At 40.5% G+C, this 17,357-nt stretch overlaps 1 protein-coding gene across 1 annotated transcript in view; it reads right to left on the bottom strand.

The window, feature by feature from the left end:
* The window catches only part of CLCN1 (chloride voltage-gated channel 1), a 107,651-nt gene extending 91,072 nt beyond the window's left edge, over nucleotides 1-16,579 (bottom strand). Inside the window, exon 1 of the mRNA XM_072130166.1 lies at nucleotides 16,456-16,579. Coding sequence (XP_071986267.1) covers nucleotides 16,456-16,506 — 51 coding nt within the window. The 5' untranslated portion in view covers nucleotides 16,507-16,579. The remainder of the gene's footprint in view (nucleotides 1-16,455) is intronic.
* Nucleotides 16,580-17,357: the final 778 nt, after the last annotated feature.

The following is a 17,357-nucleotide window of genomic DNA, read 5'->3' as shown; positions in this document are numbered from 1 at the left end:
TTACTAAGCTGGGGGGCTGTATATGGGATACAGTATATTACTAAGCTGGGGGGATGTATATGGGATACAGTATATTACTAAGCTGGGGCTGTATATGGGATACAGTATATTACTAAGCTGGGGGGTGTATATGGGATACAGTATATTACTAAGCTGGGGGCTGTATATGGGATACAGTATATTACTAAGCTGGGGGGCTGTATATGGGATACAGTATATTACTAAGCTGGGGGGATGTATATGGGATACAGTATATTGCTAAGCTGGGGGCTGTATATGGGATACAGTATATCACTAAGCTGGGGGGCTGTATATGGGATACAGTATATTACTAAGCTGGGGGATGTATATGGGGTACAGTATATTACTAAGCTGGGGGATGTATATGGGGTACAGTATATTACTAAGCTGGGGGCTGTATATGGGATACAGTATATTACTAAGCTGGGGGATGTATATGGGGTACAGTATATTACTAAGCTGGGGGGATGTATATGGGGTACAGTATATTACTAAGCTGGGGGCTGTATATGGGATACAGTATATTACTAAGCTGGGGGGCTGTATATGGGATACAGTATATTACTAAGCTGGGGGATGTATATGGGGTACAGTATATTACTAAGCTGGGGGGATGTATATGGGGTACAGTATATTACTAAGCTGGGGGCTGTATATGGGATACAGTATATTACTAAGCTGGGGGGATGTATATGGGATACAGTATATTACTAAGCTGGGGCTGTATATGGGATACAGTATATTACTAAGCTGGGGGGCTGTATATGGGATACAGTATATTACTAAGCTGGGAGGGGACTGTATATGGGGTACAGTATATTACTAAGCTGGGGGGCCTGTATATGGGATACAGTATATTACTAAGCTGGGGGGCTGTGTATGGGATACAGTATATTACTAAGCTGGGGGGCTGTATATGGGATACAGTATATTACTAAGCTGGGAGGGGACTGTATATGGGGTACAGTATATTACTAAGCTGGGGGGATGTATATGGGGTACAGTATATTACTAAGCTGGGGGATGTATATGGGATACAGTATATTACTAAGCTGGGGGATGTATATGGGATACAGTATATTACTAAGCTGGGGGGATGTAAATGGGATACAGTATATTACTAAGCTGGGGGGATGTATATGTGGGGCAAGATTTTATTTAACCTGTAGGGGATCTGTATATGGGAGCTGTATATAATTTAATTGGGGGGTGAATAACGAGGCCTTTAAATATATGAGAGCAGGGATATTGAAGGGATGTGTTATATGTGGGGAGAGTGCGGTCAGTTGTGTTGTGAGGGGTATATATTATTTAGGAGCACAGTGTTGTTATCCAGGAGACTTCATACTGTAAGTGACTGTGGTATTTTTAGGGACGCCGGGTGGAGATGCTGCACGGAGCTGAAGATATCTGGCCGTGACCTCAGCAGTGATACGTCATGGATTGGAGAACCCGGAATAAAGTCCTACTGATGGAAGAGATTGTCATCTATAAGGTACTAGATTCCACCAATGCCTCTCAGATCCTGTAGTCAATCACACAGTGTCAGGGAGCTGTCTGTAGGGTTGTGCCCCCGGGCCCCTCCCTCTGTGTGCATCTACACGAGACGTATACTGAGCCCGGCCGCCCACCCATCCACCTCTTTCCGGGATCCGTGCCTGCTCATATCCTTGACCTGCCCCCCAGCCACCTCTCTGACCCGCCCCCCTCATCTCCCTGACCTGCCCGCTCATCAGCCTGCAGGGCGGCACAGTTGATTCTCTGCCCCCCCCCCCTCCCCCGCTCGCAACCCCTTCCCCCGCTCGCCCCCCCCCGCTCGCCCCCCCCCCCCTTCCCCCGCTCGCCCCCCTCCCCCGCTCGCCCCCCCCCGCTCGCGCCCCCCCCCCCGCCGTATGAATGCATCTTGACACCCACCTGAACACCTGCCTGAACACCCATACAGCTCCCAAACTTCCTAAAAGGTAAGTATATACAGATGTATTTATCTGTATGTATATATGTATTTATCTGTATGTATATATGTATTTATATGCATATACTGTGTACATATGTATATACAGTGTATGTGTATATACAGTGTATATGTGTATATATTGTGTATATATACTGTGTATATGTGTATATATTGTATATATACTGTGTATATGTGTATATATTGTGTATATATACTGTGTATATGTGTATATATTGTGTATATATACTGTGTATATGTGTGTATATACTGTGTATATATTGTATATATACTGTGTATATATTGTATATACTGTGTATATATTGTATATATTGTATATATACTGTGTATATGTGTGTATATACTGTGTATATGTGTATATATTGTATATACTGTGTATATGTGTATATATTGTATATATACTGTGTATATGTGTGTATATACTGTGTATATGTGTGTATATACTGTGTATATGTGTGTATATACTGTGTATATACTGTGTATATGTGTGTATATACTGTGTATATGTGTATATATTGTATATATACTGTGTATATGTGTGTATATATTGTATATATACTGTGTATATGTGTGTATATACTGTGTATATATTGTATATATACTGTGTATATGTGTATATATTGCATATATACTGTGTATGTGTGTATATACTGTGTATATGTGTATATATTGTATATATACTCTGTATATGTGTGTATATGTGTATATATTGTGTATATACTCTGTATATGTGTATATATTGCATATATACTGTGAATATGTGTGTATATGTGTATATATTGAATATATACTGTGTATATGTGTATATATTGTATATATTGTATATATACTGTGTATATGTGTATATATTGTATATATACTGTGTATATGTGTGTATATACTGTGTATATGTGTATATATTGTATATATACTGTGTATATGTGTGTATATACTGTGTATATGTGTATATATTATATATATACTGTGTATATGTGTGTATATACTGTGTATATACTGTGTATATGTGTGTATATGTGTATATACTGTGTATATGTGTATATATTGTATATATACTGTGTATATGTGTATATATTGTATATATAGTGTGTATATGTGTGTATATACTGTGTATATGTGTATATATTGTATATATAGTGTGTATATGTGTGTATATACTGTGTATATGTGTATATATTGTATATATAGTGTGTATATGTGTGTATATACTGTGTATATGTGTATATATTGTATATATAGTGTGTATACATAAATATATATATATATATATACTGTTTATGCATATTCCATATGTAAACCCTATGTATATGTGTATATATGCATCTACTATGTATACATGTATATACTGTGTATAAATGCATTGAAGCAAATACTGTATTTTTACATGCATGTATTTATATTAGCATATATATATATATATATATATATATATATATATATATATATATGATGTGTGTTTTTGTATGTGGTAAGTATGTATGCTGTATATACTGAATGTATGTGTATATTCTGTATGTATATGCAGCATGTGTGTATATGGTGTTTTTATCCTGCATGTATATGTATATATGGTCAGTGTATACTGTATTTGTGTATGTATGTATATATGTATATATATATATATATATATATATATATATATATATATGTGTGTGTGTATTGTAAATGTATTAAATGTATATAATGTGTATACTGTATGAGTTTGTATATACTCTGTGTATTAGTGTATAAATGTATATGAGTGCATAAATGTGTGTATAAGTGTATACTTGTATGTATAAGGGTGCGAGTATACGAGTGTAGAACTTTATGTGTGTATATAAAGGTGTGTATATATCAGTGTATAAATGTGTGTAATTGTATAAACATGTCTGTATAGGGGTACCTTCCCAAGAACATATGGGGGACGTATATCTGGCCGCAGATTTGCTGCCGGATATACTTCCCCCATAGGCTTCTATACGCCAGGGCTCGGCACGGTGAGCACAACGAGTACTCACTGTTTTGAGCAAAAGAGATAGAGCGTGCTCAATCTATGGCCGTAAGAACGACCATGCGGCTCTATTCTCTATGGAGAGGGGAGGGGTGAGCCGCGCTCACCTCTCTTCCTCTCCAGCGCGCCCGATGTGTGCCTGCCATATATATATATTTTAAGGGGAAGGGGGGCCCCATGCAGAAATCTGCTATGGGGCCCAGCCTCTCCTAGTTACGCCCCTGCATCAGTACTAGCACTAAACGCAGGTGTTATCATTATGCAGCAAACACCCAGGATGTACGAAGAGGGCTCAGCCCTTGTGCCTACTTCATACACCCCCTGCCACGCCATGACATTTGGAAACGTCATGTTGCAGCAAGGGGTTAATAAGTCTATTTTGGAAAGTGCGGGCTGAAAATGTTGATGTAAAACCTGGTCTATGACGTTCTTTGAGTCTCAGAGAGCGGCTGTGAAAAATTTGTTGATTGTAAATGCGAAGATGCAGATTCCTTTAGCGGACATACACACACACACATGTACACACATACATACATACATACACACATACATACACACACACATGTACACACATACATACATACACACACGCACATACATACATACATACATACATACACACACATACATACATACACACATGCATACATACACACACATACATACATACACACACACATACACACACATACACACACACACATACATACATACATACACACATACATACACACACACACATACATACATATATATACATACATACACATACATACACACACACACACATACATACACACATACACATATACATACATACAGACATATATACACTTACACACATAAACCCACTCAACTTTATATATTAGATAATACTGTCACAGCACAGGCTAAACTTTACCTACACCTGTTTGGGATAGGAGTTTATATGCGCCAGAATTGCACCATTTTGCTATGATTTGTGCCAAAATAAACCAGGGACATTACTCATAGGTCCAGGCACAGTGACTGTGGGATCTTCTTATATTTGTTATACATCCTTCCTTCTAAAATCAACTATTAAACATCATAATGAGCCTTAAGGGTTTTAGGGAGTGTTCCCAGAGCCCCTCCATGCTGTAGCTTCACAGGCTGTTACACTGTGGATGAGAACTTCCCCCCTTCCACTGTGTGAAATTACAGCAGGCAGGGGGAATGGAGGAGGTACTGAGGGAAGAAGGGGAGGGGAGACAGTATGAAGCCTGTGAAGCTACAGCATGGAAGGGCTCTGGAAATGCCCTTCTTGCTCATTAGCATAAATGTCAAGTTTATTTTTTGGAAATAAGGAGGCCACGGATAGGAAATATAAGAAGATACCACAGTCCCGGTGCCTGGATCTATGAGTAATGTCCCTGGTTTATCATGATTTTCATGATGGATTTCCGGTAAAGGGGTTGTCCGAGACCGCACTGTTGTCTCTCCGGTCTGTATCAGGGGCACGGAAGCTTCTGTGCCCCTGTTTGTTTACAAACCAGAGAGGTGGCAGCGCGGGATATCGGAAGGAGACGCGGAAGAAAAGTACATGTTTATTTTTTTTAAGTAGCCCCCTCCGAGCCACCAATTTTTTATATGGTCTTGGACAACCCTAATGTTTCCATCCACAGATGTATTGTGTGTAGAAGAGCAGCGCCTGAGCTGGTAGCCAGGACAATATCAAGTGGCCATTAGTTATACTCACAGTTATGAGGTTTCTAATTGTTACCATAATTAATAGTATAACATCCAGAGATAGAAATACAGAAAGGGGAAGAACCACAGCACAAAGACAGGTCATAATAACTAATGTAACAATTGTTTTATAGCTTATTAAACACTAAAACATTATAATGTAACAAGAGCGGACTAGGCACAAGACCGGCACGTGCAAGGAGGAGTGCACCAGCTGTAGAATAGTGAGTGCAGCTCTGGGGTATAATACAGGATGTAACTCAGGATCAGTACAGGATAAGTAATGTCATGTATGTACACAGTGACTGCACCAGCAGCAGAATAGTGAGTGCAGCTCTGGGGTATAATACAGGATGTAACTCAGGATCAGTACAGGATAAGTAATGTCATGTATGTACACAGTGACTGCACCAGCAGCAGAATAGTGAGTGCAGCTCTGGCGTATAATACAGGATGTAACTCAGGATCAGTACAGGATAAGTAATGTCAGGTATGTACACAGTGACTGCACCAGCTGTAGAATAGTGAGTGCATCTCTGGTGTATAATACAGGATGTAACTCAGGATCAGTACAGGATAAGTAATGTCATGTATGTACAGTGTCTGCACCAGCAGCAGAATAGTGAGTGCAGATCTGGGGTATAATACAGGATGTGACTCAGGATCAGTACAGGATAAGTAATGTCATGTATGTACACAGTGACTGCACCAGCAGCAGAATAGTGAGTGCAGCTCTGGGGTATAATACAGGATGTAACTCAGGACCAGTACAGGATAAGAAATGTCATGTATGTACACAGTGACTGCACCAGCAGCAGAATAGTGAGTGCAGCTCTGGGGTATAATACAGGATGTAACTCAGGACCAGTACAGGATAAGAAATGTCATGTATGTACACAGTGACTGCACCAGCAGCAGAATAGTGAGTGCAGCTCTGGAGTATAATACAGGATGTAACTCAGGATCAGTACAGGATAAGTAATGTCATGTATGTACACAGTGACTGCACCAGCAGCAGAATAATGAGTGCAGCTCTGGAGTATAATACAGGATGTAACTCAGGATCAGTACAGGATAAGTAATGTCATGTATGTACACAGTGACTGCACCTGCAGCAGAATAGTGAGTGCAGCTCTGGGGTATAATACAGGATGTAACTTAGGATCAGTACAGGATAAGTAATGTCATGTATGTACACAGTGACTGCACCAGCAGCAGAATAGTGAGTGCAGCTCTGGAGTATAATACAGGATGTAACTCAGGATCAGTACAGGATAAGTAATGTCATGTATGTACACAGTGACTGCACCAGCAGCAGAATAATGAGTGCAGCTCTGGAGTATAATACAGGATGTAACTCAGGATCAGTACAGGATAAGTAATGTCATGTATGTACACAGTGACTGCACCTGCAGCAGAATAGTGAGTGCAGCTCTGGGGTATAATACAGGATGTAACTCAGGATCAGTACAGGATAAGTAATGTCATGTATGTACACAGTGACTGCACCAGCAGCAGAATAGTGAGTGCAGCTCTGGAGTGTAATACAGGATGTAACTTAGGATCAGTACAGGATAAGTAATGTCATGTATGTACACAGTGACTGCACCAGCAGCAGAATAGTGAGTGCAGCTCTGGAGTGTAATACAGGATGTAACTCAGGATCAGTACAGGATAAGTAATGTCATGTATATATACAGTGACTGCACCAGCAGCAGAATAGTGAGTGCAGCTCTGGAGTATAATACAGGATGTAACTCAGGACTGCCCCAGCAGAATAGTGAGTAACCCCAGTCTTCATAAAACATTCCTAAACAGAATAGGATTACTTAAAAACGTAAGACCTTTGAGAATTTTATTCTATGTTCACTATTTGAATGTTCACCTTCCACCAGACCTTATTATGCTGTAACTATAGAATCTGACAATTGGGACTTACCCAGACGGGGGGCAGCAGCGCTGTGTTGGACATGTTCCCTATGATCTCCGCTCTCCTTACTGACGGCCGTTATCTCCCTGTAATTTATATCCCATTCCTACCTCACCTGTAAGTCCCTTCCCCCACATATATCACATAGTGACCGCTCCCTCTGCCCAGAGGAGAACGTTCCCCTTTCTCCCAGGAATCACATATGACCTTTATATGATTTATGGCCTGATTTTACCTGTGGCCTTGACAGCCGTGACTTTCCAGTCAGGTACATGGCGGATGTTTATAATACTGCCCCATGGTCCCATGTCACCAAGTCATCGTCACATCATCCATAATATGGGAACCTACAGGTGGGATACAATGTATCTGATGTCTTTCCATAGGGTCACTATCCCATTACCCCTTGGATGGACCAGTCCCATAGATGACAGTTGGCCATTTCATGTCCTCACACTGCTGTGCTCTGTGCATTAAATTGCTTCACCACTTTGTTAATTTGGAACCAGCTGCTGGACCACATGGATCAAATGGCGAACCAAATGTTGGCCTGTTCTTCTTTAAGGATGTTCAAGGCAACTAAACTGATGCTGAACCCACAGACCACCAGGGGTGCAGAAATGACCCCCATTCATTGTCATAGACTATTCGGGATGTCAATATAAACTGGCTCTTGGTCCTAGAAGGATTCAGATACTGGACCCTTTCACAACCAAGCCAATGACACTACTCACCAATAAGTTGACCCCATCACCACATTAGAGAAGCAGAGAAGGGGAGAAAAAGCAGAAACGCGGTACGGGCGCCACATGTGCGACTACGAATAGGCAAGACAATGTATTCTCTTTGCTTTAAATAAATTATTGCTCACCTATTTGGGTTGTACTACCGGTACAACACGAGGAGAAGGCTTTAAGCGGTGTCTCGAGTGGTATTAGGCGGCTTTCCTGGACTTTATGTCAGCGGGATTGTTCATGAAGAAGATGCAATGTCCAAAATATAAGGTTCCAGGATGATATTAGTGCCAATGACTCAGACGTGAGGAGCGTGTTCTCAAATATTTTTATTGTGCAATTATGTAAGACGCGTTTCGAGCCTGAACCAGGCTCTTCTTCAGTTAAAGATAAGCTTATCTGTAACTGAAGAAAAGCCAGGTCCGGGCTCGAAACGTGTCTTACATAATTGCACATTAAAAATACTTTACTTAAGAACACGCTCCTCACGTCCGAGTCATTGGCGCTAATATCATCCTGGAACCTTATATTTTGGACATCACATTAGAGAAGCAAGGATACAGGTATTAACCCTTTCCTTCTGTTATGGGTGCTCCCGCGACCCAACTCCGGCCGTTAATTGGCGCTGGCCATTTTCAGAAAATTACTTAAGCCTGCCTCTTCCTACTCTCTCGCTGACGGATTTATGTGCCTACGCCTTAAAGAAAGCTCCCCCGCGTTCCCGTGCTCCTGTGTGTTCCTGTGTTCCCGTTCCCATCTGCCTGGACCTCACGTTGCTGAACCTGGATTGGACCTGACCTTCTATCTCTGCCGCCTGCCCTAATCCTGAGCCTGAACTTTACCACAAGACTGTCTCCTGCTAAGGAACCTCATCCTCGGCTGCCACCGCGGGTTAGTCGCACCTGTGGAACCACCTGGTGGCACCCCGCCGCAGCAAGACCATCCTGCTTTGCAGTGGGCTCTGGTGAAGGCCAGGTGCCACTTAGACTCCGGCCCCTGGTGTCGGCTAGTACCACTTCCCGCGGTGGTCCAGAGGGTCCATTGATCCCGAATCCTGACGCCTACACTTGACTTTCTGGGGTTTGGTAATTGAGCTCTTTAGTGCGGGCTAAGTCTCTCTTCATGCCCTAGGCTGAAGATTTTATAGCCATAAAACATATAGAAGAAACATTCTTGAGTATGACAGTAGTGTAGCGCCCCCTCTGGCCAGGCAGTAGATGCGCTGTCAGGCTCACCACCTCCTGTTTCCCATGTTCCCGGTAACGCTGGAGGTGACAGCTGATAAAGAGAAGTGGGAAATGAAATCTATCAGCGAGATAACGAGTGACTCCGGCGATCAGCGAGACTCAAGGGAACGGGGGAGAACCACAGAGCGGACACACTGGGGGGCTTTATCAGCGCACAAGCCGGGATTTAGTCGCAATTCCCGGACATAGACCCTGCTCGCACCACATTCATTATTTGCATAGACCAGTTCTCATAATAGGACTGCCACTTTCCGCCTAGGTGCTCGCTTAGGCACAAATCGCCTCCATTCCCCCCTGGTTTATGTGATGTAACTTTTTGTAGCATTTTGTAACTTTTATGCTACTGTCACAAACAACCCTCATAGCATAAGACACTGCCGGCAAATGATCAAAGCCACTTTATTGAATCTGAGGGCAGCGGAGGTCCAAAAGCAGATATAGGGGGTTATTTATCATGCGGTGGCTTATTATAGCCCCGAAGTGCATCCGTCTATGCCGAGCCTATTGATGTATCCGGTGGCGCCCTGCGCAGAGCCTGGCACACAAAAAAAATCGAGTGCGCAGGCGCAGGAACGCCACACGCTGGCATACGCTCCGCCCGGTGTGCCCCCCCTACTGGAGGCAATTTTCCCCAACACTTGCACCAAAACGGAAAGTCGAAATTCATGTACAGTATTCAGTCCTATTTGAAGAACTAGTCTATGCAAATAATGAATGTGGTACCAGCTGGGTCTATGTCACAGGGACTCCGCGCTGTCCTCGGCGCAATGGAAAGCAGCCCCTTTGCACTAGTGCTGCGCTTGTAAACGTGACGCTAGTGCAGCATGTTATCACACTCTAAGGGACCCTCCAATGATCTAAAAGCAATGATATAAGTGGAGATAGATATGAGATAGATATGAGATGGATAGATAGATATGAGATAGATATGAGATATGAGATAGATAGATAGATAGATAGATAGATAGATAGATAGATAGATATGAGATAGATATGAGATAGATAGATAGAAAGAGATAGATAGATAGATAGATAGATAGATAGATAGATAGATAGATAGATAGATAGATAGATATGAGATAGATATGAGATAGATAGATAGATAGATAGATAGGAGATAGTTAGATAGATAGATAGATAGATAGATAGATAGATAGATAAATAGATAGATAGATATGAGATAGATAGATAGATATGAGATAGATAGATATGAGATAGATATGAGATAGATAGATAGATAGATAGATATGAGATAGATAAATAGATAGATAGATAGATATGAGATAGATAGATAGATAGATAGATAGATATGAGATAGATAGATATGAGATAGATAGATAGATATGAGATAGATAGATAGATAGATATGAGATAGATAGATATGAGATAGATAGATATGAGATAGATAGATAGATAGATGATAGATATGCGATAGATAGATAGATCGATAGATAGATAGATAGGAGATGTATAGATAGATAGATAGATAGATAGATAGATAGATAGATAGATAGATATGAGATAGATAGATAGATATGAGATAGATAGATATGAGATAGATAGATAGATGATAGATATGCGATAGATAGATAGATAGATAGATAGATAGATAGATAGATAGATAGATAGATAGATAGATAGATAGATAGGAGATAGATAGATAGATAGATAGATATGAGATAGATAGATAGATGATAGATATGCGATAGATAGATAGATAGATAGATAGATAGATAGATAGATAGATAGGAGATGTATAGATAGATAGATAGATAGATAGATATCCAAAAAAGTAAAGACAGGCAGCACTCCAAAGTAGTGAAAAAACTTGGGTGTTTTATTCCACCTCTCGCAACGTTTCGGCTGTAGTCTCAGCCTTTGTCAAGCTGGATCACTTGATGATGTACTAATATATTTTCCACATAATGTTCAAAATTTGATTGATGATGCACATGATTGTATATATCCTATGTATATGCAATGTTTATATTTATCTTTATGTATGATGTCATTACACGGCGACTATATATACTTGTGAATTTCCTAACACACATTGCTTGACAAAGGCTGAGACTACAGCCGAAACGTTGCGAGAGGTGGAATAAAACACCCAAGTTTTTTCACTACTTTGGAGTGCTGCCTGTCTTTACTTTTTTGGATATCAATTGCACTCTAGCTGGTGAGAGTGAGGATAGCACCCATAACGCTTTGTTTCAAAGGACTGTGCTGCTATTTTTCCCTTTTTTTTCGTAGATAGATAGATATGAGATAGATATGAGATAGATAGATAGATAGATATGAGATAGATAGATAGATATGAGATAGATATTAGATAGATAGATAGATAGGAGATAGATATGAGATAGATAGATAGATAGATATGAGATAGATAGATAGATAGATAGATAGATAGATAGATAGATATGAGATAGATATTAGATAGATAGATAGATAGATAGATAGATAGATAGATAGATATGAGATAGATAGATAGATAGATATGAGATAGATAGATAGATAGATAGATAGATAGATATGAGATAGATAGATAGAAAGATAGATATGAGATAGATAGATATGAGATAGATAGATAGGGAGGACATGGTTCTGGAAATAGAGCAGGACGGGGTCCAGATAATGTGATAGCTGAGGCTCCTCTGTGACTTCTGTAACCGGAGCTTCCGCTCCTTCCATGTCCTCGCAGCTCAAATCCCTGAAGGATCAGCATTAGTGACGTCACCCGGAGCAGGAGTTCCCCGTCTTATACCGGGAGATCCCCCGCTCCTCACTATCCATGTTATATAGAGGATGGATCCACTCAGGCTCAGGGAAAGCTGGGTGATGGTCAGCATTGAGTCCATTACATTATCACCCAGCTTTTCCAGGAACAGATTCAGCTTTAAGAAACTTACATAGTACCAACAGGGGGCAGGAATGAGCTGCTAAATGAGAGCCTTCTGGGTTCTTAATGGGAGTGAACCAGCTTCAAATCTTCTCAAAAGTAAGATTTTATAAAGGTAGACAGAATTTTCCTGTTTCCTAGTGATCTGTTATTTTAGACAATATACCAGGTGCCCTGGGGGCGGGGCTATCGCTTCTGGTGCACCTGCTTTCTTTCTTCCCATCACTGCCCAGCACTGAACTTTACATAAGGACAGACACCTCCCATAGTAATAAGATATAAATAGAAGAAAACAAGTGCACAGCGGGAGAGGCCCCACCCCTAGTGCACCAAGTATCTCATTTGCATTAAGATTAAAATGTCATTTTCTCTAAAGTGAAAGTCTACAAGAAAACCTAAAAGGTAAGTCCAGTATCATACAGCAATACGGATGGGCGGCCATAACCCAGGCTAGCAGTGCGCTAGAGAGGACAACACACGTCCGTACGGTACAATGTCACGGGTGTGTGCTCACCATACCGCGGCCGGGCGCCATAGCCATCTATGGGGATGTATATATGACCGCAAACTTTTAGCCAGATATACGTCCCCACAACAGTAGCCCAAGTCCTGCACAATACTACTTTCACTGGTCGGATGATGTGGGTCATGGTGGAAGTTCTTTGATGCAGCTTTGGATGTGACTGGAGTATAAGACTTGGTAATACAGGAAGTACAAGAAGAAGAGGAAGGAATGAGACCACAGTCACCTGTACAGACACAAGAGACAGTCAGATAAGAGACAGCAGATGAGACAGAGTCTTGTATGATTCTACCTTGATGTATTTGTGACTCTCATCCCCGGACATCGTGTTGCTCGTGGTCCACAGACAGCGCCGGGAAGAAGAAGACAAGGAGTCTGGACTCCAGAGACCGAACATATAAGACTGCTGTCATCACTTCTTCATCCTGAAGATTATCCCTTATAATATTCAGAATAATTTGAGGAATGGGGGGGTGGGGTGGGGGTAAGATGATCCTCTGGAGATGGCACCTGGGGACGGACGCGCTCATCTATGCAGGAGGCCACAGTAGAGTCGCGGTGGCATCTACTATAGGGTTGGTTAACATTAAGAGGAACTTCCAGCTAAACAGCCAGGACTGATGGGTATAAATATGCAGTAGTGGATATAATATGTAATATAATATGGATGGTTTGGGCGGTAGCCTGGGGCCCAAGCCTTCTAGGGGGCCCATGGACACACAAACCACCCATCAAACTTTATACTGAGAATGACCTTCAACCATCAAATCCTCGTACATCTGTTCTTGCTATCAATACACATGTACACAAGAGCCATTTTAGGACCTTTGAAGGTCCTCCAAAGGTCCTGAAACCACAGATTGAAATCAGCAGAAGGGACGCATCTTCCATTCCCCAAGAAGCTGATTCTAGTACCAGATGTAGGAAGTGATTCCAGACTTGTAGCGGCTATAATACTCATATAGCCCAGGGCCCCTGCACACGTGTATTCCCAGGCGTCACATGGAATGTTCCATGTTCCCGTTCCTTTGTTATTCCTCCAGGGGAATGTTTGATCAATAGTAAATGGAGGAGTCAAGACTATAATCAATATGGTGGACATCTAGGAAGCAGGCAAAACCTCATTCCCTTGACTATGACATCATACTAGGGGGCTATGACATCATCACTGGATATGTATGGACACCACATGATGATGTCATCTCCACCATCATCTGAAAAATATCTTATTGTAATTGCTGTAACCCATTACCCATTACATACAGCTGCTCCTCACACTGCTGTGCCCTTAGTTCTCCACAGCCCATCAGTAAAAGCTGATGGAAGCTTCTTGTTATAAACTACGGCAGTGACTCAGAGCAGATCATTGCAGAGAGCTGAGTGCACAGCAGTGTGAGGAGAGGCACCAAGTGCACTTGGAGAAGCTGCAATCCTGGAAAATATCCAATTATATGATGTTACTATGGCATAATCATCCATTATTAATACATGGCGGCTTTCCTGCAGCCTCCTGGCACACGTCCTGCTCTGTTATATCATATGTCCTATAAATAAGGTGTCGGGTATTTTTATGCTTCCTGGACCTGGAAGACGACATTGATAAAAATGCAGATGAAGGGGATGGCTGTGCCTGTAGTATTGTCAAGCAGCAAAGTCCAAGCATCCAGCTTTTCCATAACATGAAGGTTATAGGAAGAGCCCTCTAAGGTAGGTAGGTAAGTGTGGAGGTCTAGTTATATGGGGTGTCGAGGTGGCACTGATAGTGGGCCCTGAAAACTGAGGGGCCACAGTATCTCTGAAACTTAAAAGACACCAGTATCACATGAATGTACGCCAATAGATTAGGTGGTAGGTCGGATAATAGGTAGGTAATTGGCAGATAAGGGTCTGCTGATAAATATCATATAACATCTTCATAACTATCAAGCTTTGTTTGTCCGATACAGAGCTCCAAACCCTCTACAATGGTTAGAAATTCATGATAAAAAAAAACAGTTTTCTGTAGCCACCACTAGGGGGAGCTTATAAGCTCAGTACTAAAATCACTGGTATCTGTATACAGAGAGCAACTCCAGGTGGTGGCAGCACAGATTTTACCAAGCAAAACATTTGAGGGGCTTAAATTACCAGAACAAGTCATAATAGAAATGGCCAAAACTGAACCTTCTGACAGTCAGATTAAAATCCCAATAAACCAACAATTAACATGAAAACCCAAATCTGCACATTTCAACTCAAATCTGAATTTTCCTGCACAGAAGTGATGGGAAACGAGTGCAGCGGAGCTGATGTTGTCACTTGCCACAACTTTTGCAACTTTTTAAAAACGTGAACATTGAAACATTTGGCTTCTGTCCCTTTCAGAGTAAAATGTTGCAAAATTATGGCAAGAAAATAACTTGAATATCTCAATTGGGCTTGGACAATAAACCCAAAGCAGTTTTACATGGGACTGCTAGTCCATCTACACAATCTACAAAATATGCATACAAATAAAAATAGATCAATAAAATGAATAATAAAAAACGAAATAAAAATAATAATAATAATAGAAAAATAATAAAATAGAAAAATGATAAAATAAAAAAAAATATCAAATAATAAATAATAATAATAATAGAAAAATGCTAACATTAAGGAACATTAAATAACAAAAAAAGAAAATGAATCAAATAAAAAAAAATAGAACATAGCAAACTAGAGATATAAGATTTAAATTAAAAAGTAATTAGAAAATGAATAAGAACATTTTTATTTAAAAAATGTAAAAATTCATTTATAAAATAATAAAAAATAGCAAAATTGAAATAATAGAATACATTTATCAAATAATAAAAAAAAATAGAAATAATAGAAAATAATAAAATAGAAAAATGATGAAATAGAAATGTAATAACAACATAGAAAAATACAAATCCAATAAAAAGATGAATATAGAAAAGAGATCAAACAAAAATAAATATCAAAATAGAAAAACGATCAAATCAAAATAGAAAGATGCTAAAATTAAAGAACATTAAATAACAAAATAGAAAATGAATCAAATCAAAAAAATAGAAAATAACAAAATTAACAAAAAATAACAGAAATAAGACAATTAAAAAGTAATAGGAAAATTAAAAATTAATAAGAAAATTTAAAAAACTAAATATAAATGTATAAAATAATAAAAATAACACTTAATCTTGAAAATAAGGACACAAACGCGGCTCTTCTAGACCCAGATCCATTGAGTCTAATAACCGATATATATATATATATATATATATATATATATATATATATATATGTATGTAATGCACTGCTGGGAGTTTTAGTTCTACAATAACTGGAAGCCTCTAGATCTATGACTTTGGGGGGTTGCGGCCCTTGGTGGTCCGGTGTGTGCCCCCCTTCCCCCATGCTATACACATCTTATATGGCACTCACCAGGGTATGCTGGTATGTGAGGGTCCTAGTGGGCACATCAACCACCGGCATAACCAGAGACTGCCAGGAGGGAGAGCGGGCAGAGGGTACCAGCTCTTATGCTGCTGAGATCTGCTCAGCCCCTGCCTAATTCTTGCCCCTCTGCTCAGATCTCTCATTAAGTGTCTGTAGTAGGGGGGGGGGGGGCACTAACACTGGTAACGCAGGGAAACATCCGGTTGTCACACGAGACGTCACCTGCTGCTGGAGACATCACCTGTCACTGGAGACATCCGTCTTGTCACATGGATGACCAGGAATAACCATGAGATACTGAGCACTGCGGCCCCCGCTGCTACACCCGCTGCTGAGCTGATAGGGGGGGGTCTTATACATATTGATATAGCAGAGCCGAAGCTGTTGTAGTAACTTTGGGATGATCCAGATGTGTGACCGGCAGTCCTATGTAACTCTCCACACATCTATGGAATGTACAATACTATATATATACAGTACAGGCAGTCCCCGGGTTACCTACAAGATAGGGTCCTGAGGTTTGTCCTTAAGTTGAATTTGTATGTAAGTCGAAACTGTATATTTTATAATTGTGGATCCAGATAAAAAAAATTTTTGTCTGGATCCCAGTGACAATTGGAGTTTCAAAATTTTTTGCTGTAATGGGACCAAAGATTATCAATAAAGCTTCATTACAGACACCTTACAGCTGATCAGTGCAGTCTGGGACTATAATAACATCCAGAGACTTCACCAGAGGTCACAGGGGACCGTCTGTAACTAGGGGTCTGTATGTGGGGTGTCCTTAAGTAGGGGACCTCCTGTATATTAATCTGATGCTCAGTATCCAAATGGGTCTTCTGTGTCTCGAATGGATGTAGCAGAGCTGAAAGCTTTGATGCTGTGCA

The sequence above is a fragment of the Engystomops pustulosus genome, chromosome 11 (assembly GCF_040894005.1).
Source record: "Engystomops pustulosus chromosome 11, aEngPut4.maternal, whole genome shotgun sequence".
Lineage (NCBI taxonomy): Eukaryota > Metazoa > Chordata > Amphibia > Anura > Leptodactylidae > Engystomops > Engystomops pustulosus.
The sequence above is the reverse complement of the archived record's forward strand: the minus strand, read 5'-3'. Positions and strand labels throughout refer to the sequence as shown.